Here is a 26202-nt window from a genome sequence, read left to right as displayed (position 1 = left end):
TGATTCCTCAGCACAGGTGAATTCTTGGCTTTGTGCTCCCTCCCTCGCACTCCACCCAAGCTTCGCGGAGTTCTGCTCTCAGCAGCATCCCAGGATTTGGTACATAGCATACATTTAGTATATATGATACTTTGCAAAACACAAATAAATCTGTCCCAAGAAATTTGCAGTTTAATTCAGAAATATGGTATATGAGACAGTTCACATGCAAGAACGCAACATTTTTAGTGATGAAATCAATGTAGGGATGGCTTCATAAAATAAATGTATGTTTATGGAAGGATTTGAATGCACAGAAGTCAGGGGACTTGGTGTATCAGAAACTGAAGTCTCTTCCAAGCACAGAAGACAGTATGAAAATGAAGACATAAAGCCAAGAGTGTGAGAAGATGAGGGCAACAATTAGGATTAGAGATGGATTCAAACTGCAGAAGCTGGATCTGGATTGAAGTTTAGAGCACACGAGTTGGTTTGAAGTTGTTCATATATGTGGATGTGGTTTGGGCCAATTTCTAGTTAGGAGAGAAGATACAAAGGAGCATTAAAATAGTTAGAATGGGTGTAGGAAATGAGAGCAGAGATGGAAGCAGGGACAGGGATTGTGAAGCGGAGATAATTACAAGGAATTTGGGATTAATGGGAAAGGAGAGTGGATGTCTGTTATAATAATCAGAGGTGGGGGGTGGACACAATAACGTGGTTAGAGTGACAGAGAGAGAGGATACAATTAGTTGGCCTACAGGGGGAGGGGAGAGGCGACATTTGTTGGGAGCACAGAGAGGAGGAGACTCCAGATGTCAGTCAGTGTGAGAAGTATTGAAAGCCTACATCAGAGTAGAAGGGACAGAGAGGAAGGATGATGTTTGGAGATATTGAAGAGGTAACAGAACTCAGTGAGCGCCTGCAGGTGATAGAGAAGGAGAAAGAGGAGTCAGAAATAACAATAAGGTTGCTAACGTGGGTCAGAGGGACGATGGTGCTGTTGTCAACACTGATTGGGAGGATAAAGAAATGGACCACCTCTATTTTTGCCAACTACATTTTTTAGAAGCAGAGATTCACTTGCTGATTTGAATGTTGAGCTGTGACTTAGGGCTTGTTTATTCAGGGAATTTAACTTCACAGCTTTAGTTAATTCATTTAATGTGCATAAATTAAAACCTCTGTGTGGGTACTCTCATTCAGAAGTAAAGTTTGTTGTAGTTTAATCCTCCTAAGCAACAATGCACCAAGGACACTTTTCTTCTGAATGAGAGCATCCACACAGGTGTTTAGTGCACTTGAATTTCTGCACATTAACTTCAGACCTTCACTTAATTTGTCTTGACTTTCCTAAGTGACCACATGTAGGCAGGCCCTTAGAGTGTCTTGCTGAGACAAACTACACAAATAAAGAAAGTGCAACTCAAGCTTCATATTTACTTAACATAAAGATGTTTATAGAAGTGAGTCAGTGGGAAGAGACTGGTGTTTAAAATTTGATAGTTACCTCCCACTTAATTTTACAATGAGGCCTAATAGAGGGTTGATACAGTGTTCATTCTGTGTAAATATGTATTATTTTCTATCTCTTTATAAAGACTCCATCTCTACTTCTAGCATACTTTTCAATATGAGATGTAGGAGTTCTGTTTAATCTAGAGGTGAGATTCAGGGTCCAAATTTGGATCCAGATCTGGATTTTGAACACACTAAATATAAAGGGGTTTTGGATTCAAAGCTTTTCAGCCCATTATAGAGGTAAGAACATCTCTGAAATGTGTATCTGGATTCCAGACCAAGCTAATTGTCGGTGTTCACATTCAGGCTGCAGCATGTGCCAAGATAGGACCCTCTGTGTTTTGTTTTGGATTCAGCTCTAATTTATTCTTTAGTTATCCTTCAGTCAATGTAGATTAAAATTGGTGCTATATGGTTCTTCCACACCAATGCTATAAAGCAGGTATTTTTTCCTCTGATGTGCTGTATATCATAATAAAGCTACCAAGCACATAGAAGGGGTTGAAGAGCCAGTGTTCAAAATATACGGGAGGAAAGTTACTCAAGCTGTGGTATAGCCTAGAATTTTAAATTCAATAATAATACAGGGAATGAGTTAAGGCTCCTTTGGGGCAGCTTTACTGTGCATGAACAGCACCTGCTCAACAGATTACCCCAGCTTCTCACTGATCTTTGCAGCATTACACAGGTCACATTTTATTATGACTGAGTTGTTTTAGAACAGTTCCTCTACTGTATTAGGTACAGACCTGCTTGTCTTTAAAAAATAGGGACAAATTCTTCCCCCATTTACACCCTGGTAAACCCATTGACTCGAACAAGTTGCACTGGTATCAATGAGAACAGAATTTGGCTCTGTGGGTTCATTGCAAATTATCCACCTAATTTTTCTCTAGTAAACTTAGCTACTGTTACCATTAAAAGAAAATTCCACCTTCATTAATATCAGATTTCCACAAATGCCAGCATGGGGTGAAATCCTGCCCCCATGGAAGTCAATGGGAGTTTTGCCATTGACTTCCATATGGCCAGGATTTCTCCTTGGTTTCTAAGAATGGTAGTCTCTTCTATACTCATTTCTTTAGTCTGGAATTCTCTAGGAAAGGAACAAATGGTAGTGTTGACTGCTCTTTTCCTACCCTAACATTGTTGTGAGGAATAGGATTGAGAAGGTCATCCTCAGTTTGTCATGCAAAGCTCCAGGTTGTGCGCTTGTCTTTTCTCCCAAAATTCCATATGGTTGTTGTTTTTTCTGCACAAGGGCTTCCTTTAATAAGAAGTTCATTTAAAGATATCAAAAGAGAGACAATTTTATGAAAAATTGGTACTTTTGCATTTTTGAAACTTTTTTGTTTTTGCGTTAGGGGCATGATGGTGAAAGTGTAGAGGCATAGAAGGGATGTGGGAGAATCTGTCACAGCTTTCTGAATCAAAGTGATAAAATTAGTGGGGTTCCTTTTGGTCCTCAAATTGTAAGAAATAGTTTCATTCAAGTTCCAAAAAATAGATAAGTGACAAAATTATTTCTGCTAATGATTACAAAACTTCATAGGAGAGCGTTAATATATAACCCAATGGAATTTTTTTGTAAAAATGTAAAAACGTAACGCAGAATCACACTCCCTTTGAAGTCAGTTCTACCTTTTCACTAATTAAGACTCTGATCCTGCCAAACACTTAACCATGTGTAACTTTAAGCACATGACAGTTCCTATGGAATTCAATGAGACTAGTCATGTGACTAAATTTAAACGTGCATAAATGGCTTGCTGGATCAGGGACTAAGACCTGATCCTGAAAAGCAATCCATGCAGGACTTTTTGCAGGATTGGGACCTGATAGAGTTGGGTGGATGGGATAGTGTAAGAAAAGAAATAATCATTTAGATTTTTTTAGCCATATTCATATGCCTTTTGTGTTTTGCCTTTTGCAAATGTTTGTGGAAAATGCATTTTAAAGTTGCATTCTTGAGAATTTCCAGAAACCAAATTTTAAATTTGGAGGCTTAAATATTGGTGGCAGAAGTGCTTCTCTTTCAATTGGGGAACAGAAATAATACTTTGTGACTTACCTGACTAATTTGAACTAAAGGACATGGCTCAATTTATGAAGATCAAGTTCCAAATACACTCAGCTCAGTTTATGATCAATACACAGAATCAATGTTGAGCAATAATATCATTAAATTAGTTCAAAGAATGAATAAGTCTGAGGAAATTGCAGTCTATTTGTAATTATTCTAAAAGGGGGGGAAAGGATACATTCAGAGGATAAATTGTTCTTTGTGAATAATTCACTCAGCTCTGCTAATTAATCCTCACAACAGCCCTGTCATGTAATATTATTATATAACATTGTAAAGGGTGAAACTGAGATGCAGAGAGGTTAAGTGACTTTTCCAAAGCCACACATTTTATGAATGGCAGAGATGGGGCTATTAGATTGGCAGCTTTTGTTTCTATCACTTGCCTCAGTGGTTCACTGCAATCCTCAGTCTAGCCACTTCCTCCAAGGGCAAACTGCAGTCTGGCTTAGCCACTCATCACTGGCAATTGCAGGGGATGGGGGGAAGTGGAGGCCCAGGCCTGCCCGCTACTTTGGGCCCCAACCCAGGGACCTTCTAGTGGCAGCCACTTACTGCCCTCCTCCAACTCTCCTTCACTGCCTACTTCCCTGGGCCCCTTCCCTGTAGCCCCAGCACCTTCTCTGCCCCTTTGCGTCAGGGCCCCAGTCTGGCAGTCATCAGCCTAGAGCTCCAAGCCTCTGCTGACCCTGCCCATTTCTGATCTATCTTAGGTGCTTCTCTAAGAGCCAGTTCTTCTCCCTTTGCCCTGGTTTTATTTATACAATCAATAAAAATGTTTTTAAAAATTGAAAACTAAAGAACAGCTACTGCTTCAAATCCCTTTAGTGAAGCCACCATAGAGGGTGCATTTACCAGCTTGCAGAAACCTAGGCATGGAAGGGACATCACTATGGCCTTTTGGCTTTGGAATGAGCTTGGAAATCATAACCTCAGTGCAGAGGGGCAACTTTTGCAGATGGACTGCCTTGGGAAGGGGAGACAGGCAATTAATCTGACTATGAAGCAGAGGTAAAGCATTCTACAGATGAATAAAAGAGAAATTTAAAGTTCTAGCACAGAGATATATATAGTACCACTGTGCATCTTGATGTTACTGACTGACGTTAATAGGATCTTTAAAATGAGGGATTTGAAAATAAGTCATACAGAAACCCTATGTTATAACATTTCGTTTTCCTGAGATCCATTCCCTTTGCAAATTAGCAGATGTGGCTGGAATTACTGACGCACTAAGAATGAATGACATTATCAATAGAACACATCTATATTATTCTAATTCCTGGAACATAGAAAAATTAATTTAGAGACTGTTTATTAACATATTTACAGTTGAAAACTATAGCTGGTAAATTAATTTGTAAAATTACTCATCAGACTATGAACAAATACCAATTAGCAACAACTAAATGACTCCTGAATAATTATTCAAACATGTTTTTGGGGGCATTTGGAAGACACTGACATTACCGTAGTGTGTTTAGTTTTGCATTACTTAATAAATTTTGTGCAACAACATCTTTTCCATCAACTTTTCAATTACAGGAAATAAAAAGAGGCTTTCAAGCATTTGAAATGACTCATTTGAGAAGCCACTGTTTGTCTGAATTTAGTTCAAAACTGCCCAGACTAGGATTAATGCAGATCGTATTGACATCTGTGAAAGATCTTGAGTCTGATGCATTTGTTGGTCTTGAAAATATTTATCTCTCTCTAGAGAATTCTGATCTCAAGTTCCCAGAAGATAGGGCACTTCTTTTTCTTAACTTTATGAAGCTTAAACATGAGTAGCTTAAAGGAGCTTTAGGACATTAGCTAATAAAAAGATTGATTGCTTTTTAGGTAGGTACTGTTCACTAATCCATCACTGATATTTTGGGTGCGTTGGAAAAAAAAATCCCTACATTAGGGTCTGAATCCTGCAAACAGTTATACATAGGCTTCACTTTAACAGTGGGAGGTCCCATTGGGGCTACTCAATTGGGTAAAATTAAGAATGTGTGTAAATACTTTCAGGATTGGGATTATAATAACTAAGAATATGACTCTGACACTGACTGCTGTAGAAACAACCTAGTATCTCTCTGTGCAGCAAGATTTACATAGGAACCCTTATATATATCCGACATATTATGCCCTAATCCTGAAAGCAAATGTGCTAACGTGAGTCCCTGAGGCCACAGAGAATCTCATTGGTTTTGTAAACGTTTAAAGAGGAAATTAATTGTTTTAGAGTTGCCAGACTTGACCATCACTGACAATGTCATCAAAGGCCCTGGATTTGAATAGCTATGGAGTCTGAACTGCAGTACACTAACTCCAGACTCACTCTTAGGAAAAGGAAACAGCTCTTTTTCTCTCCATTTACAGCTCAGACCATTGTGAACATCACTGATGCTGCCGTAGAAATGACAGAATGCATCAAGGGGCAAGGTGAGGGCTACCGAGGTACTGTGAACACCATATGGAGTGGAGTCCAGTGTCAGCACTGGGTCTCCCAGTTTCCTCACCAACACAACATCACTCCAGAAAACTTCAAGTGCAAGTGAGTAGCATGTGCAGGTGTCATAGATTACAGGGCAGAGATCAGTTCCTGCAATTTAGATATTTGTGTTGCCAACCGGTATTCAAAGAAAGGTTGCTACTTTTTTAAATATTATCATCATTATCATCATTACTCTGCATGCTGACATGTTCATTGTTGCCTCTGACATTGGAAACTACACAAATATTGCAAGTGTGCTATAAATAATTCTTACTCTTTGAAAACAAAAATTATGGGTTATTGTGGGTCACAGATGAATTGGTTCAAGGCTGTCTTTGTTTTTACACACTGAAGACCCTTATGCTGAAAACACCCATGAGCTTAATTTTGACCATATGAGTAGACTGATTTCAAAGTTAAGTACATGTGTGTTTACAATACTGTGGCCTAAATCCCATTAATAAACCATCACTGTTTCTTAGAAGGAGACAATTGTTTATCTGTAGTTTTAATATTCAGAAGTAACTTAGTCTTGGTGTCCCCCCACCCTTTTTTTAAGCTAAACAGTCTCACTGTGGATACTTGACATTTATAATATTTTATGGAATTAGCTTTTTTATTTTGTTGTCTTGTCAGTTCTATTTCCCCCTTATTAATGATTACATTTCTAGCATGTATTTTCATTACCTTGTCTAGATTTAATGACACTGATCCCTTGGCCTGAGCACAAGACTTGAGTGGAAGAGATTCCAGCCCGAGTTCTAACCTTGGCTCTGAGAAGCACTTGCTCTGTAGTTTTGGGCAAAACACTTATATTTGCTGAGTCGATCCCTTCATTGACCTGGGGCATTGTCAGGGTTGTTTAATATGTGTTATATCCTTTAGAGAGTTATCAGTAAAATGAACAATAATTGGAGTCACTTGGATATAGGCGCAAAGCTAAAAGCATTCTCTCCTTGGGCAAGAATATTGGGTTTAAATCACTCACATGTTAACTTTTTGCATTCCTGTTGACTTCAGTGTGGGAATAGAATTGGTATTGGTCCTGAATCTCCTGTATAAATCTCATAGATGTTTAAGCAGGACCTTCCTAAGCCCACCTGAAAGACAATCCGTGAGGCTGTTCCTGAAGTATTTTCTCAGCCATTTCTTTGACATTTTGCCTGAGTCACTACTATTGTAAGATTAGACTTAATGAACTGTTCTCACAATCTCCTGTAAGAAAGTAGCCCTGTAACAGTTCATCCTGAAAACAATAATGGTGCAGATATGCAGGCCTTACTCATATGAGTAGTTATTAATCATGCTGGTAGCCTTCATGAAGTCAATGGAACTACTTGTGTGACTGAGGAAAACCCATGTGAATAAGGGTTACAGGATCAGGCCTATTTATTATAATGTCAGTTATCAATGACTGTTGCAGATGGGAAAATACTGTGTGGAATGTGAAATTGCAAAGAACGTGAGAACAGCTTTCAGGAGAAAAGAGAATAAAACTTACATTTGAGAAGTTTGATTATTTAATTCAAGCTGTGAGAGATTTTTAAAGAGTGACTCCCTTGTGATTAGACTCCTATTCAAAAGGTAACACCTGTATAAGATTTCAACACAATTTTTTCATATACTAAGATTCAGTTTCCTAATTAAATCAATGAGAAACTACAGGACACCATTTCTGAACATTCTACAGAGCCATTCAAAGTACTGAGAATTTTTAATGCTATGGTATGGTTTGTATTTTTTTAAAATACTTTTAATAGGTTTCAGGTGTATCTGATGCAATGCAAGAATTTTGTAATCAGAGAAAGCTTTGAAAAAATGGTGGAAGTTCCCATATGGCAATACACTACATTTAAAATATTATTGTACTTAAAGTGAAATCCTATAGCTAGTCAAAACATAGATCTACTGGAGATGATTCCCCTTTAACCATACTCCAGTTACCATTGCTTTACTTTATTAGTCGCTGCTTTCTTATTGTCTCACCTAAATCTCTCTGCACTAAATACTGATCAATAACATACCAGACCTCAAGGAGCCTCTATTATTGTTAACTTGTAATAGAAAAGCAATAGAACACAGCAGTTTTAGGTTATGCCTAATATAAAATAGCATATTTATTTTTATAGGGATTTAAGAGAGAACTACTGCCGAAATCCAGATGGATCGGAGTCACCTTGGTGTTTTACTACTGACCCAAACATTCGGATCGGTTATTGCTCCCAAATACCTAAGTGTGATGTGTCAAGTGAACAAGGTAACCAATACAAAGGAGATAAAATATTTTAAGTTCAAGATGTCAGAGTGACTTCCTTGATTCTGATCTCAGTTACACCTCATGCAATTCAGAGCAACTCCACTGGCTTCATGTGAATTTCATTGGTTTTACAGTCATATAAATGAGTTATGAATCTGGCCTAGTCCCTCTAGTCAGGCAAAGGAAGCAACAGTGAAAGTGTTCCCCCATCTGACGCCCTATTGCTGATATAATTCAGTATAGCTCCATTGAAAGCAAGGAACTGTGCCATTTTACACCAATTGAAGATCTGGACCATTGTGTTTTTTGCTTGAGATGCAGGGACCATCTCTAGATCATTCTCCAGGCATAGCTATGTCTTGATCTCTCTGCTGAAATTGTCAACAAGGCTACCAGATCTGATGTATGGTTGGTTGGTTGTTTTAATGTGGACTCCTGATGACCGGGAAATGAATGTGGACAACAACATGCAACCTACCCCAAATAGCTGTGAATTTTAAACAAAATCAGGAAGCATTCTAATCTGAAGCTTTAACATTACATACATTTTTTATAGATATTTTCCCATTAGATTTCTGCTATATGTGAACTTGATCCTGCAAGATGCATTGTTATCAATGGGAGTTGACCTCATTCTGCATCTTGTAGAGCATGCTCAGGCTTTGACCCTATTTTAGAATAATTCATAAGAAAAGATTTCAGCTTTATTCCATTTATCCTAGCATCCATTAAGATTTTTGGTGGGATAAGGGGCTTGAATTTTTTTGTATTAACAAGAATTAAATTTTGCCTCCTCTTTTTTTGTTTCAGAGTAGCAGCCGTGTTAGTCTGTATTCGCAAAAAGAAAAGGAGTACTTGTGGCACCTTAGAGACTAACAAATTTATTAGAGCATAAGCTTTCGTGAGCTACAGCTCACTTCATCGGATGCATTTGGTGGAAAAAACAGAGGAGAGATTTATATACACACACACAGAGAACATGAAACAATGGGTTTATCATACACACTGTAAGGAGAGTGATCACTCAAGATAAGCCATCACCAGCAGCAGGGGGGGGAAAGGAGGAAAACCTTTCATGGTGACAAGCAAGGTAGGCTAATTCCAGCAGTTAACAAGAATATCAGAGGAATAGTGGGGGGTGGGGTGGGAGGGAGAAATACCATGGGGAAATAGTTTTACTTTGTGTAATGACTCATCCATTCCCAGTCTCTATTCAAGCCTAAGTTAATTGTATCCAGTTTACAAATTAACCCACAGAGACCTTCCTGCCAACAATACAAAAAGAAGGATTCTGGGGGGACTCCTCCTGAAGGTCAAAACAGCAGCCTGGATTTCTACATAGACTGCTTCCGCCGACGTGCACGAGCTGAAATTGTGGAAAAGCAGCATCGCTTACCCCATAACCTCAGCCATGCAGAACACAGTGCCATCCACAGCCTCAGAAACAACTCTGACATCATAATCAAAAAGGCTGACAAAGGAGGTGCTGTCGTCATCATGAATAGGTCGGAGTATGGACAAGAGGCTACTAGGCAGCTCTCCAACACCACTTTCTACAAGCCATTACCCTCTGATCCCACTGAGAGTTACCAAAAGAAACTACAGCATTTGCTCAAGAAACTCCCTGAAAAAGCACATGAACAAATCCGCACAGACACACCCCTGGAGCCCCGACCTGGGGTATTCTATCTGCTACCCAAGATCCATAAACCTGGAAATCCTGGACGCCCCATCATCTCAGCCATTGGCACCCTGACAGCAGGATTGTCTGGCTATGTAGACTCCCTCCTCAGGCCCTTCGTTACCAGCACTCCCAGCTATCTTCGAGACACCACTGACTTCCTGAGGAAACTACAGTCCATTGGTGATCTTCCTAAAAACACCATCCTAGCCACTATGGATGTAGAAGCCCTCTACACCAACATTCCACACAAAGATGGACTACAAGCCGTCAGGAACAGTATCCCCGATACTGTCACGGCTAACCTGGTGGCTGAACTTTGTGACTTTGTCCTGACCCATAACTATTTCACATTTGGTGACAATGTATACCTTCAAATCAGCGGCACTGCGATGGGTACCCGCATGGCCCCACAGTATGCCAACATTTTTATGGCTGACTTAGAACAACGCTTCCTCAGCTCTCGTCCCCTAATGCCCCTACTCTACTTGCGCTACATTGATGACATCTTCATCATCTGGATCCATGGAAAAGAAGCTCTTGAGGAATTCCACCATGATTTCAACAATTTCCATCCCACCATCAACCTCAGCCTGGACCAGTCCACACAAGAGATCCACTTCCTGGACACTACGGTGCTAATAGTCGATGGTCACATAAACACCACCCTATATCGGAAACCTACTGACCGCTATTCCTACCTACATGCCTCTAGCTTTCATCCAGATCATACCACTCGATCCATTGTCTACAGCCAAGCGCTACGATATAACCGCATTTGCTCCAACCCCTCAGACAGAGACAAACACCTACAAGATCTCTATCATGCATTCCTACAACTACAATACCCACCTGCTGAAGTGAAGAAACAGATTGACAGAGCCAGAAGAGTACCCAGAAGTCACCTACTACAGGACAGGCCCAACAAAGAAAACAACAGAACGCCACTAGCCATCACCTTCAGCCCCCAACTAAAACCTCTCCAACGCATCATCAAGGATCTACAACCTATCCTGAAGGACGACCCATCACTCTCACAGATCTTGGGAGACAGACCAGTCCTTGCTTACAGACAGCCCCCCAATCTGAAGCAAATACTCACCAGCAACCACACACCACACAACAGAACCACTAACCCAGGAACCTATCCTTGCAACAAAGCCCGTTGCCAACTCTGTCCACATATCTATTCAGGGGATACCATCATAGGGCCTAATCACATCAGCCACACAATCAGAGGCTCGTTCAGCTGCGCATCTACCAATGTGATATATGCCATCATGTGCCAACAATGCCCCTCTGCCATGTACATTGGCCAAACTGGACAGTCTCTACGCAAAAGAATGAATGGACACAAATCAGACGTCAAGAATTATAACATTCAAAAACCAGTTGGAGAACACTTCAATCTCTCTGGTCACTCGATCACAGACCTAAGAGTGGCTATACTTCAACAAAAAAGCTTCAAAAACAGACTCCAACGAGAGACTTCTGAATTGGAATTAATTTGCAAACTGGATACAATTAACTTAGGCTTGAATAGAGACTGGGAATGGATGAGTCATTACACAAAGTAAAACTATTTCCCCATGGTATTTCTCCCTCCCACCCCACCCCCCACTGTTCCTCTGATATTCTTGTTAACTGCTGGAATTAGCCTACCTGCTTGTCACCATGAAAGGTTTTCCTCCTTCCCCCCCCTGCTGTTGGTGATGGCTTATCTTAAGTGATCACTCTCCTTACAGTGTGTATGATAAACCCATTGTTTCATGTTCTCTGTGTGTGTGTATATAAATCTCTACTCTGTTTTTTCCACCAAATGCATCCGATGAAGTGAGCTGTAGCTCACGAAAGCTTATGCTCTAATAAATTTGTTAGTCTCTAAGGTGCCACAAGTACTCCTTTTCTTTTTGAGAATACAGACTAACACGGCTGCTACTCTGAAACCTCTGATATTCTTGTTAACTGCTGGAATTAGCCTACCTTGCTTGTCACCATGAAAGGTTTTCCTCCTTTCCCCCCCCTGCTGCTGGTGATGGCTTATCTTAAGTGATCACTCTCCTTACAGTGTGTATGATAAACCCATTGTTTCATGTTCTCTGTGTGTGTGTATATAAATCTCTCCTCTGTTTTTTCCACCAAATGCATCCGATGAAGTGAGCTGTAGCTCACGAAAGCTTATGCTCTAATAAATTTGTTAGTCTCTAAGGTGCCACAAGTACTCCTTTTCTTTTCTCTTTTTTTGTGTTTGTAAAAAAAAAACAAAAAAAAAAACAAAAGTGTGTCGGGGGGAGTCTGTTTGGAATTAAAATATTGACCATTTAAATCAATCATTTTATACATAAAGTCTTATGTTATTGACCATTTCAAATTATTTTACACATAAATGCTTGGTGACAGCACATCATACAATAAACATAATTTATGCTTCATTATCAATGCATGTTTTAAATTGTATTTAAGTTGAAGGTGCACTACTCTTTGGCCATGCCAGAGAACAGAAAAACTCCAATGTTATCTATTGCTGCCAAAATCCAGAACCTCTCCTTAATGACTTCAGAAGTTTTGTTCTCAGTTCTGTTGAGGACATCTGGACTTTTTAAAAAGAGCACAACATATCCTGGCAGCTTTTAGAAGTAGAATAATTTGCAGTGACCCTTTTAAGTTAACTGTAAGCAAATTATATTTAAACTGAAAAGCTTCCAATTTATCTAAGAAAGACACAGTAAAAGTAAGTTGTTGCATACTGTAGTTAAGACTCTAGGCCTCAAGAAGGGGATATATCATCTCATTTCAGAAAGGTTGACTTTCTCTCATTAATTTGTTTTCTGGTTTTGGTTATGTTTGCTTTATCTTGTATAGTGTCTGCTAAATATAGCATTTGATTATCTTTAATTATGTGGATGCTTGCTGTAAAAGAACAACTTTCTTTTCATTATTGCACAAGTTCCTTCAACATTTCTTTTTCTCAATATTCTTTTTCCAGATTGCTATCGTGGGAATGGCAAGAATTACATGGGGAATTTATCTAAAACAAGATCTGGATTAACATGCTCTATGTGGGACAAGAATATTGATGATTTAAGGAGGTGTGTAGCTACAAGACATAAATGAGTCCTGTACAAACATCACCTCCAATTGGCACCTCATTGTCTTATGCAAACACTTCAAAATATCCCCTGGAGTTCCCAGCATAATTTCCTTCAACATTTAAGTATATTGTACAATGTGTCTTTGTTCAGGCTTGCCACTAATTACAAGACTTTGGGATCTCATAGCCAGTACATTCAATGCTAGGGATTTTCCCGTCTCTGCCCTTTTAAAGTTGTGGGAGAGGAGGGTAGGGAATGTAGCATAGTTGCTCCCTAAGGATGAGTAGTGCTAGTTGCTGAGTGCTCCCTGCTGAGCATCCTCAAGTCCCATTGACTTCAATGGAAAGCCAAGATGATTGGTGGTGAAAAAGGCAACTTAGTTTAATAGGCATAGTTTCAAGTTTGTTTTAAGATGAAAATGGATAAACAACCCAAAAAAGATTCTAAGCAAGAATAAGAGCTCTCTGGGCTGTCCATAGCTCAATTGTATTCTAAGCACCAATTCAGCTTGCTCAGAAAGGGGCTCTACATAACTTCCACAGCAAAAAGTGCAGATGCCTTAAAGGTACAACACCCTGCTCACAAGAATAATCACAAATGGAACTGTTTCAGCCATTCAGCTTGCAGGGATTCCACACAGTAATGCAATTCACTGCTTTCTGATTTGTGTTGTGTGTTTAGTTTGTGTAGTCACTCTCTGGTTATTTCTCACTGTACAATACGTGAATTGCTATACACTTGTGTTGACTGCTGTTATTAACCAATTATATTGAAGGGATTTGTCATGAACTGAATGTATAAATATGTCTGTTCTAACTGGGACCTGTAAACTGTCTGCTTTGATTGGCTCATCCCACTCTCATCAGCATAAGTAGAAAATCTCTACAGTTTAGATGGAAGAGAAGTCCTGTTGTTATGCACATGTATGCGTGTGTGCATGCATACTCTGAAAACACTACGAGCGGATCTTTAAGGCATGTGGATGAATTTTTAGGCCTCTTTCGATCTCTGGTGTGGAACTTGGAATCCTGATTCACCAGCCACTCCCACCTAATTAAAAGGAAATAGGATTTGCTCTTTAATGGGGCCCAAAGCCTCCCATTGAGCACACAGCCTGAATACGGAGCTTTGTGCTAGGTTTCTTCATATTGAGCTGAGGAAATTAATTTTCCTGCCACTCCTTAAAGCGAATGTTCATAGCAACATACTTATTGGTAGCATGTTTTCTTCTGTAGGCACATACCAGTATTCAGGGAACCAGATATTAGTAAATTGAAGAAAAACTACTGCCGCAATCCAGATGATGATGCTCATGGTCCCTGGTGCTACACAAGTAATCCTCTCATTCCCTGGGACTACTGCCCAGTTTCTCGATGTAAGCATTGAAGATGCCTTGCAACTTGGGAATTACTGTCAGCGGTATAATGTCGGCTATCCTGTTTTTATTTACATTTGTCTTTGTTCTGGCTGTTACATGTGGCATCACAAAACTTAAACTCTTATCATGAATAATTTGTGCATTAGTTGGGGGCAGTGGGGAGAAAATGCCTTGGGCAAAGCATGTGCCAGGGAGATTCTCCCTTGACTGGCTCTGAGGCTCATTTATGCTGCCACAGCAGGACAAAAGGGATGTAACAGATGAAAGAATCCTGCCCACTGAAAGATTACCAGTGATAGTCAAGGAAGGAGAGGAAGAATGATGATTCAGGGGCTAGGGTGTTACCCTGGAACTCCTGAGACCCAGGTTCAGTTCCCTTTTCTGTCTGCCACAGACTTCCCATGTGACCTTGGGCAAATCACTTAGCCTCTTGGTGCATCAATTCCCCATGTGTAAAAGGATTATTACTCTTGCCTACCTCATAGGGGTGCTGGGAGGATAAATACATAAATGAGCATGAGGTGCTCAGATTCTGGGGGAAAGTGGGGTTCATATAAATACCTGGATAGCATAATTTGCCCAAATTTCTACAGTACTATTTAAATAACTCAAGTGATCAAAGGAGACAAATCTTAAAGAAATCTTTGTTTCAGTGTACAAAGAGTTTATTTGCCATTATACTCAATTGCTATAGTTGATAGTCTTAAATATGAAGCAAGAAAGTACAAACTCATTGCCTTTTATTTGTGTGTGTGTGTGTGTGTTTCTCTGTGTGAATTTTTACATCTCAAAACACAGTATACATTATATATGGAATAAAACCACAGATATATGTATGGGGTACTCCCTTTAAGGTTTTATAGAATGATGTAATGTTCCCCCTCTTGGCAAATATTGTGGAAGTCATTTTCAGTAAGATCATATGTTAAAATTAAATGGTGTAAATAAACATAAAGAAAAGGGATTGGAAAAATTGAGATTTAGTGGGGGGAAAAGTTCATGATGCGAAATATGGAATTTGCATTTAAGTTTGAAAGATGTTTATCTTCATTTTGTATCTTAAAACTGGAAATGCTTCATAACCTGGGAGAACATTTCAACAGTAAAATAGGCTCTTGGTTAAGGCAGAAATGTGTTCCTATGCTCTCTAGGATTTAGGAATAAAATCACACTAATTCCTAAGAGCAATTTTTTCAGACCCTAACACTACAGCTATGCTCAGGCTATGTCTACAATACAAGCGCTACAGCAGTATTGCTGCAGCTACACAGCTGTAGTGTAGATATTTGCCTCAGTGAAGGAAGGGGTTTCTCCATTGCTGTACGAGATCCATCCCCTTGAGAGGCAGTAGCTAGGTTGAGGGAAGAATTCTTCCATTGAGTTAGTGGTGTCTACTGGGGCTTAGGTTGACTCAACTAGGTCTCTCAATTTTTCACACCCCAAGTGATACAGCTTGGTCAACCTAAGTTTTAGGTGTAGACCAGCCCTTAGAAGGAGATCCTCTGATTCAGGTGTTATATCTGTTGAAAGTAAAGAAACTGGGAAAGGTGTTTTGTTTTTGTTTTGTCAGTGTAGAGGAAAAGAAATAGTCGAACAAATGTCAAATCTATTCAGCTTTTGATTTTATTATTAGTACTTTTGGATTCTTTATAGAAGGGGTGGCCAACCTGTGGCTCCGGAGCCACATGCGGCTCTTCAGAAGTTAATATGCAGCTCCTTGTATAGGCACCGACTCTGGGGCTGGGGCTACAGGCGCCAACTCTCCAGTGGGTCAGGGTGTGCTCACTGCTCAACCCCTGGCTCTGCCACAGGCCCTGCCCCTACTCCACACCTTCCCACCCCCTCCCCGAGCCTACCATGCTCTCACTCCTCCCCCTCTCCCCAGAGCCTCCTGCACACCATGAAACAGTTGATCAGGAGGTACGGGGGGAGAGAGAGGGAGCGCTGATCGTGGGGCTGCCGGTGGGCGGGAGGCGCTAGGAGTGGGGTGGAGGAGCTGATGCGGGGCTGCTGACGTATTACTGTGGCTCTTTGGCAATGTACGTTGATAAATTCTGGTTCCTTCTCAGGCTCAGGTTGGCCACCCCGGTTTACAGCAAGCACTAGTGAGCTATGTAGCAATGGTAATTATTTTTGGTCACCACTGCCAGTGCTACTTCTGGATTCAAACCCCAGAGTTAGAGGTGAAAGTTCTAACTTGAACAAAGCTTAAGCAGTTTAAAAAACATAACTGGATTATAGAGTTGATCTTCGGATAACAAATTTGGCTTCATATAAATTTTCCCTAATATCAATATGTAAATAAGATTTAGATTTTCCAGAGGGTTAGGAACCCAGCTTCCTTGAAAAGTCAGTTGGATTTGGACAACTAACTCCTTTTCATAACACCAGCCTTATTTATTAGTATTGGCCAATGCTTATGTGAAACCAGATGCATATATTGGTAAATGTCCGTGTAGTTCAGATGTATCCAAAATTAAGCCAAGAGGAAAAATGTGAAATAAACATTTCTAAATGTTGCTAATTTTTTTCTGAAATTAAATTCTACCCCCTTCCTTGCCTCTATGCCTTTGTGGCGTTTTCCAAAGCTCATTTAAGCCTTAATCTTTGTGAACTATTAAAATCAGTAACATAACATTTATTTTTCTGTTATGACTCCTCTTAATTTTAGACTTTCTTTTATTTTTCACTGTTATGGACGTCTTGTGTGTCTGCTAGGTGAAGGTGATACAACTCCTACTACAACCAATTTAGATCGTAAGTAATTATTACATATATACTGTATGTCCCATTATGATAGTTCCACTTTCTTTGAGTGTTTCTGTGTATATGTATGAGCTAAAGCAATAAGTTCCTTAAAACTAGCCAATCCTTTCTGACTGGCATGCCAAAATATCAGCTAAAGAAAGCAAATTACTTCTAGGCTTAAGAAAATGAGATTTACAAAAGAAACACTTAAAATTCCTTGGCAAGCTGATACCTTTATGGTGTTCTGTGATATACATTTTTAAACTCACTCTTCCAACTGGTGAGATATGGTGCTAGCTTTCAGTATTAGCTATATAATTACATGAATTTCAACAATAAAACTATTTAAATGTTTTTATGCCAGCAGCCTGTTTAAATATTAGCTGACCTACTGCCACTCCAAGTGATGTAATTTTGAATGCTTTTAGTAGAGAGAAAAAAAATCTGTTTGTTAAAAAATTGACCTTCCTGTGGTCCTTATGTGCAACTGTACAGATTTCCTACCGCTGTTTTTAGTAAAATGTGATCTCTGGACCTGCTTTCAGATACTGTCATTTCTTGTGCCTCAACAAAACATTTGAGAGTTGTAAATGGAATCCCAACCCAAACTAATGAAGGATGGATGGTTAGTTTGGCATACAGGTAACTATCATTTATCAAGATGACCCTACTTAAAAAAAAAATAGGTTTGAGGTTACACTAAAACATAGACCTCAGTAAAGACACATGTAGATTGTGGTTAAACACTGCATAAGCAAAGTATAAATATGCTGGAACAACTGTTGAATCAAAGTCTGTATTCTTCTTGTCAATGAACTGGTTATAAGCTCATTATTTCTGTCCTATGTATAAGAACTGTTCTTTATAAAACATGCATAACCTTCTGCTTTCCAGATTAGCTACTGTAGATCCATTTATATCATTGGCATCACATCTAGCCTTAAAATGTTTGTTTCAGTGACTCTTGTTAGAAAACTGAGTTGCATGTTGCCTTCTGCAGTTTAACGGCAGTACGTTAAGATTTAAGCTGACATACAGGATTTAAACCAGTGTCAAATTTTAAGGTTATCTGTTCATCTCGTTGCATACAATTGAAATGCAATATGTATGAGAAATAAATATGGGCAATAAGGAAATCCCTTTTCTCCCTGTAAAACAAGATCCTAATGTCCACAGATGGAAATGTATATTACATTATGCAAGATCTTATTCAATAAAGTTACAGTAATAGTTTATCTCATATTGTTCTCTGTTTGGTATGAAGAACTCCCAACATAAAAAAATCCATGTTCCTTAAACTCATTATTCTGCTCCTCCACAAATGCAGTTCCTAACTCATTTGTTTGCCTTTTCCAATTGATGTATATTTCTGTACTATTTTGATAGCTGTATTAGCCTTTCTTTAAAGCTCCATGGACTATTTGAGCCCTTTGTACTCCCTCTCATCCCCAACTCACTTTCTATTAGAAAAGCTAATTTTGGATGATCAAACTGTTCTATGGTGACCATGTTCCCTGAATAACAGGTATGTTGCATCAACTTTTTGTTCTGCGTTTGTACAGCACTTAGCACAATAAGGTCGCAGTCCATGACTGGGGTTCCTCGGCACTGCCAAAATACAAATAATTATCATTTATAGTATTTCCAGGGTCTGTCGCAAAAACAATGTTTTTGTCCTCTTGAATAAGCTGCTGATCAGCTGGCTGTGGGATTGATCCTGCAAGGCTGGTGTGATCCAGCAAAACACTTAAGTGCATGCTTAACATGTGAAGCATTGACTTCAGCTGGACTACTGACAAAGCAGGGAAGGTGCACCTGTGCTATGTTGAACCAGACAAGTGTGTTCAGCACATGCAAGCAAAGAAGGAAAAGGAGGTTTGTTATATGACCGAGGAAAGGAAAAGGAAGGAGTGGTCATGGCTTTTCTCTCACCCCACAGCTGCCCAAAGTCTATTATATATGCACGTTTCTGACCCTTTCCAAAACTATTTCCTACCTGTCTACTATGGCAAGTGTCTTGATTCTCCCCTTTAATATTTGTTCACCAAAAGCAACTCCCAGTTTAGCTTTTACTCTGGCAAGTGGGTTAAAAGTAGCTTGCAGGCCACAAACTGCTGCAGAAAAGGCATTTTGGAGGATTAGGCTGTCTAAATCTCTAATATATTTGCCCTCAGTGCTTCCCTCTGTCCACCTGCCACTAGTACCTCTCTTGCGGCCCTAACTGTCTTTGTTGCCCTTCCTCTGTTAACTTTTCTCTATCCCATACCCATAATGGACATAGCAGCTTCATTTTGTGGGGGTTTTTGATGATGATGCTTCATCTGTGCATTGTCAGGTGTTGCTGCACAGGTGACATAATTGAAAAAGCCTAGCCACTGGCCAATTGGAATGTGTCTTTGGACACTGTGTCTCAGGCCATACCACAATATATGCTCAAGAGAGACAGAATGACCAGTGGCTGGGGGAATGACCAGAGACATTTAAAAGATTATGGGGTCTTTTACTGAAAGATGAATTCCAAAAAGCTTTTCTTTTATTTGGTAGTAGGGAGGATGAGTAAAATTCACAAGGAACAAATTTATGATTGAAAAATACTTTGTTGGTTAATAAGAATATGGTTTTATTATTCAACTGTTGTATTGTTAGAAACAAACCCACTAATTAAAATAGAGGTCTGAACCAAAACCTCAGATCACGCTGGAACATTTTTTTTTTGAGGGGGGGAATTTTAAAATCAAATCAGTCTTCTAATCCTAGTTTTGAAAACATTAGAAAGTGTTAAAATGGGCAAAACCAAACTCAGAGTTGAAGCTCTTTAAACTTTGGGGTGCTTGAAACCCAGATCTGGGCCCATATTTTGCAGCTAAGGCCCATCTCTAAAATGTAAAGAAAATTAATTACCCTGAGCATCCTGAGATCTAGGCCAGATTCTGTTACTGATTACATTTAAGTAAATCTGGAGTAACTTCATCTGAAGAGAAGTTACTCTGAATTTGTGCCACTGTTAAAGCAGCATTTTGACCTCTGTGTATGCCACTGTGTATGTACCAGTCACAACTTCTAAATGAGATAATGCCAATCTGGCCAAGTGACACTGACAAAAAGTTTATATGTACTCTTACTTATGATGCAGTTACAGGGAATCTGGGTAGAATCTTTCTTTTAAAAAGAACCCAACTTGTTGTTCCCTAGCCGAAATACAGTCCAAAAAGAAGTAGAAGGCAAACATCTGTGTTAGTCTGCTATCTTTGAACTGCAACATAGAATAACCATAAGTGAATTTGGGCTCATTCCAATAGTTCTTGCTAAAGCTTTCAACATCTGTATGATTTGAATTTATAAAATGTGAGAAGTTAAGCTTTTCCCAGAACACTGATGTATCTCCTTCCAAAGAGCGGCAGTAAATAAATATAATTATTTTGGAAGTAGAAAGAAGCAAACTAATTAATCTGCATTCCAAATTCTCTTCTTTATTCCTGGAATATCTGTCATATTTAATCCTTTTAATTTTACATGATATAGTATGCCACAGTTTCTATAATCTCGCACAGGTCATCACACATTGCAGATTGTTTCCAATTGAAGTATGTGGGGACTGGATAACCCAAGGGACTGGTAATCAAATAGGAACTTTCCACCTTTAGGTCAATACTTGGAATATGATCTAGTTGAGTAATGACCAAATGTTGTTACCATCTGGTGGCAGTTTAGGGGCCTGTCTGAAATGAGCTGGTAATTTCAGTCCAGTTCCTACTAGACAGAGAGCCACATCACAGTTTTACATTTGGCTCCCTTATTTTAGTCTAAGCATTGAGGCCAAAAAATGAATGAACAGAGAAATGAAATTCCCTCTCATCTCTAGAGATAGTCAGGTTGGTGGGGCAGCCTGAGCGAAGCCTACATTGCTACAGTATTATCCATAATTCACCTGCACTGTAGAGGGACATCTTCATTTTCTGGGGCTGTCAATATACCTTTTAATGGCACTAAATTTATTTAAATAATATGATTGTGTAACTGAATGGTGGCCTTAGAAGTGCTGCTAGAAGTTTTGGCTTGATAAAAACCAAATAATAAAATTTTTTCCCTGTGTTTTTTTCCCCCCAGGAATAAACATATCTGTGGAGGTACTTTGGTAAAAGAAAACTGGGTTCTAACAGCAAGACAATGTTTCCCTTCTCGGTACAGTAGTTTGTAGATTTGCATTGTTGAAATGTATTTTCTTTCTTTTAAGCCTGTGGCACAATGCATCTTCCCTTTAAACCCTGCAGTCTTCTCTCTTGCTTTATCTTCAGTCCTTCTCTCTTGATAATTAATGTCTTTATGGAACCTTGGTATTCATTTATTATTATTATCATTGCTCCAAAAGAGCACTGGACATTTTACAGACAAGTATGAAGTACAACTGTCTCTTTCAAGTGTGATGATTAGACAATTGCCTCTTTATAAAATTTAATTTCATGCTACTGCTGGGAATTTGCTAGAGTATAATACAAACCTGGGCAAATCTTGGAAAGTTCAAAGGTTCAGTTGACTGAGAATCTGAAAGTTTGGATATTATTAGGAAAGAAAAACTACAGGTAGTGGCACATTCCATCCGTCCAACCCTTAAAAGAATGGAAACAAGAAGTTAAAAGGAAAGACTTGTGTGGCAGAGTTTGAACCCATTGAGTCATTGGAGGGAGAGAGAGAACATGCATGAGAATAATTTATAGGCTGATGGTTAGAGCATTACCTAAGATATGAGTGAGCCAGAATCAAGTTTCCCCCTTCCCCCGTGACTAATTATTGATACAAAGTGCAACAGCTTCACCAGGAGAGACTGAAGGAGCTCTGTATCCAAATGTCACATAGCCCCGTGGTTAGATCACTCACTGGAGAAGTGATAGATCTCAGTTCAAATCTTTTCTCCCCCTCAGATGGAGGGAGACTTCAACTGGGAGCCTCCCAGGTGAGTATCCTTATGAGTTAGCTAAAGGTATGAGTGAGTTTCTCCTCTTTCCCTCCCTTTCTTCAGCAACTTACTAAAATGGCATAAGGTGCCTAACTCTAAGAGAGGATTCACAGATGAGAATTGCTATCAGACATAGGTGCTTCCCTACAGTCTGGACTTAAATGCCTATCTCTATGAGGTGGTGGGGCTTGACACTCACCTTTGATCAGCATCTCCCATTGGCTAGTTAAGCAGCTCCCTGCCTAGCATATGGGTTTCTGTGAATCAGTCTAAGGAGCCTGTCTCTCCCCATTCATTGTATAGGAGCCAAAGTGCCTAACTCAGGCTTAGTGAATTGCAGTGATTTTCTAGACATCTAAAAGTTAGGTGCTGTGATGCTCAGCATTACACACCTAACTTCTTTTGTGCATCCAGGCCTTACTACTTAGCCATCATTGCTCCATAAGATCTGAATATTCACAAGAATTCTGAGAGGTCATGAAATTTCTGGAGCTTTCTTATTCTGCCTTAGAAATACAAACAGAACAAACTTTCAGGTCATCCTCTTTAGGTACTGGCTGAAATCACGAAGTCCAGTTTCATTGTGCAAATGAAAACTAAATAATTTTTAAAAGTATGACCTGTTGGGTCTTCCTAAAGGATCAGTTTTGGATGCAAGTTTCTATTGGTTCTTATTTTATCCATATTGTTTTCCCCTCTCTATACACTGCTGAATTACTACATGTTCTAATTTATTGACCTAGCATCTTCCAGCGTATAGACTAAGAGGCCTGCCATGAATATATGTGGAAATGAACTGCATATTTTTATCCAAATATAGAAGTGGAGAAAAGATGGGTAACCTGCTACAAGATCACTCCCACTTTTAAAAATAAAACTTCAGTAGTTCTTGTCTTAGATGTCACAATTTTAAAAACCAGTAAACAGATTCTCATTCAAGCTGCAGTACTTGCAAAGTGAAACAATACAATCTTACAGTTGGTGGAATTGATATAAAATGTACAAAACCAAAAAAAAAAAGAGAGAGAGAATACGGGAATAGTGGAGATGGATGCTAACCAAAATGCCTTTGGATTTTGGAAAACTTTGGAACTGGATGTGAACTTTATGGCTTGCCTTTATTTCCAAACCAAAACCCTATATCTGAACGCAATGAAATTTTTGGAAAAGTTATGATTTGACTTGGAAATGGCAGTGTGTGTCCATCTCTACCAAAGAGTGACAGTTAATATCTTTCAATGTATATGTGAATGTTACCATACCAAAAAAGAAAGTTTGTGTTGAGACTAGACCAAGTAAAATGCCAGTGTGTCATACTAAATTTGCCTTATTCAGGTACAAAGATTTGAAAGACTATGAAGCTTGGCTTGGAGTTCATAATATCAAAGGAAGAGAAGAGAAACATAAACAAGTTCTGAATATCTCCCAGTTGGTGTATGGACCTGAAGGGTCTGATCTGGTGTTATTGAAACTTGCCAGGTTAGTTCTTAATATTGCTAACTCCAGGATCTCCAACTGATTAGTGTTTTGCCTAAAGAACTGTAGGCTCAGACCTAGATAGTAGCAATACGGATTATGTCCATATAGATTAAACTCACACTTACAGCTGGTCATAAAAAGGTAAAGTAAGCCTAGATCATGAAAAAATTCAAAAGAAACAATGTTTTCAGTTTGTTTGAAATTTTTCATTTATTTTAAACAAAAATAATCCTTTTGGGAGGAGAAATAACAAAACCTTTACAGTATTTAACTTCTCCCACCCCACTGGAAAAGGGTGTGTTAAAGTAATAGAGCAAAAGAGTAGGATTTTCCCCATCCAAATAAAATGAAAAAAAAAAAGAGAGAAAAAATTTCCCCCTTCAAAAATGGAAAAATGTTGATGAAAACAAAACTCTGGATTTTTTTCTCTTTGGTGGTTGAAAAGCCATTTTTAATTGAAAAACATTGACAAAAATGTTGACCAACTCTACCCCCAGTGATATGATTTATAACTTTGTGATTAGTTGCTAATCTTTGTTTTCTTTTTTTGGAGATTGGCTTAATATTCTTCACAGTATATGCCTGATTTTTCAGCCATCCTGAGTTTTTGCTGGTGCAAAGGATAGTAGTTAGATTATATTTGTACCAACAATTCATTGCTGGTGGAATTGACCTGTCATTCTTGTGTCTGGTACAAAGTCTCTGTTTAGGGGTTATGCTGGTGTCTGCTAGCAGAACAGCTGAAAAGTGGTAGCTGTGCACTCACGATGTACTAAAGAAGCAGCTTCTACACTGATCCCATGAAGTCTGGCATAAAAGGCCCCAGTTGGGATGACTAAGAGTAGGGTGACTAGATAGCAAGTATAAAAAATCAGGACAGGGGAGTGGGAGTAACAGGCTCCTATATAAGATAAAGCCCTGAATATCGGAACTGTCCCTATAAAATCGGGACATCTAGTTGCTCTAACCAAGAGTGGGCTCACAGATCTATTTTTATGCTGATCCAGTGGCCCCAATAACTGTGTGGAACAGCAGCAACCAGAGAGTCTGGGTTGTGCATGTAGTTTGATTCTCAAGTTAATGAGCATTCCATCAGAATGGAGCCCAAATTCTTGGACATGTGTTAAAAATGCACATTCACCTTCTGCACCAACAAAAACAAATGCCATTTCTGAAAAATCATGCCCTACATGTATCTTTCTTCCTGATAATCAGGCCTAGTTAAATAGAATGGCATGTGGTTTTAATTTATAGAATAAAATAAACACTAAATTGTGACTCCTTTTGTACATATGACCCTTCATATGTACCGTCATATTATCATAAATGTTTATTCAAATTAAGGGTATTCCCTTTATGCCTTCATTGTTTATCTTTGTACAGAAAACCCAAATTAAACAGAATAAAAGTGGTAACAGTACTACTTGGAAAAGCTGCTTGAGAAGTAACATCTGCAATTCAAAAAATAGTTAAAAGGAACTCCCAGATTTTCATGAGAAGAAAAATAAAGCAGAATATTTGGCACAATTTTTAATTATTACTGTGATATATCATAGATCATATTTTTTAAAAAAAGTAGTTTAAAATGCTATATAAGATCCATCATATCTACTCTTTGTTTTCTCTTTGCAGAGCTGCAGTATTCAATAATTTTGTGGATCTAATCAGATTGCCCATTTCTGGATGTACCATTCCAGAGAGGACCACCTGCAGTGTTTACGGATGGGGACACACAGGATGTAAGATAATAGTTTTTAAAACTGAATGAAACAATATATGTTGACAGTCTGCTTAGTTCCCATTCCCAACGTATTATAGGCAAGGCAAGGCTAGTAGCACTGCGTAATATTGCAGTTCCCTAAAACGTCCCATTATAAGATCTTGTTTTCCATTGCTTATAACATTGCCAAACTATAACTGTTTCAGATGAAATTTTCCCTGCTCGATGTCTTCATCAAGCTGAATATTATTGGAAAATTAAGCCAAAATGATTCAGCTGTGTCTGAGAATGAGGCTAGGGAAAAATGCATTGTTTTGTGTATGTTCAAAAATGCTGTTGACATTTTCTTTGAGAAGCTGTAGCAGCCCCATACTTTGGTCAGGGATTTTAAATTTGGCGGGAAGGTAGCCTTTGTGTCAGAGATGCTCCTTTTGTCATCCCTGTGAAAATCTGTTCAATTTTGGCCAAGTTATAAACTTTTGAAAAATTGCTCAATGGACATTGCTTAGAGTTAAACTGGAAAGCTGCTGAAGTCTGTTTGCAGCACATGCTCCAGCCTAGGGATGAGTAAGACTTTCCCTGCAGTTGCAGGCCTGGGCCGCTGAGGGCCAGGGCTGGGCACTGGAACTGAGAGCAAATAATCTGTCTCTTCTGTGCTCTCAATGCTGCCCTGCTGGAGGAGAAAGCTGTCTGACTGGAATGCAACAGGGCTGGGGAGAGGAGATTCGGACAAGGAACGTAGGGGTGGGCAGACTGGGACTAGAGGCTGTTGGAATGTGAGGAGCGAAAATGGGACTCATGGTTTGTGGGGGCAAGACTGGGATT

General features: G+C 39.1%; 1 protein-coding gene across 2 annotated transcripts in view; it reads left to right on the top strand.

Moving 5' to 3' along the window:
* The window catches only part of HGF (hepatocyte growth factor), an 81963-nt gene that overhangs the window by 46877 nt on the left and 8884 nt on the right, over positions 1–26202 (top strand). For both annotated transcript variants that reach the window (XM_038414031.2, XM_038414041.2), the window contains exons 8-16: positions 5954–6128; positions 8198–8325; positions 12993–13095; positions 14334–14473; positions 17195–17233; positions 17770–17866; positions 21332–21406; positions 23514–23657; positions 25290–25396. In XM_038414031.2, the coding sequence (XP_038269959.1) occupies positions 5954–6128; positions 8198–8325; positions 12993–13095; positions 14334–14473; positions 17195–17233; positions 17770–17866; positions 21332–21406; positions 23514–23657; positions 25290–25396 (1008 nt within the window). The remainder of the gene's footprint in view (positions 1–5953; positions 6129–8197; positions 8326–12992; positions 13096–14333; positions 14474–17194; positions 17234–17769; positions 17867–21331; positions 21407–23513; positions 23658–25289; positions 25397–26202) is intronic.

This window comes from Dermochelys coriacea, chromosome 1 (assembly GCF_009764565.3).
Source record: "Dermochelys coriacea isolate rDerCor1 chromosome 1, rDerCor1.pri.v4, whole genome shotgun sequence".
NCBI classification, from domain to species: Eukaryota; Metazoa; Chordata; order Testudines; family Dermochelyidae; genus Dermochelys; species Dermochelys coriacea.
Note: the sequence above shows the minus strand (reverse complement) of the source record. Positions and strands in the feature narration are given on the sequence as shown.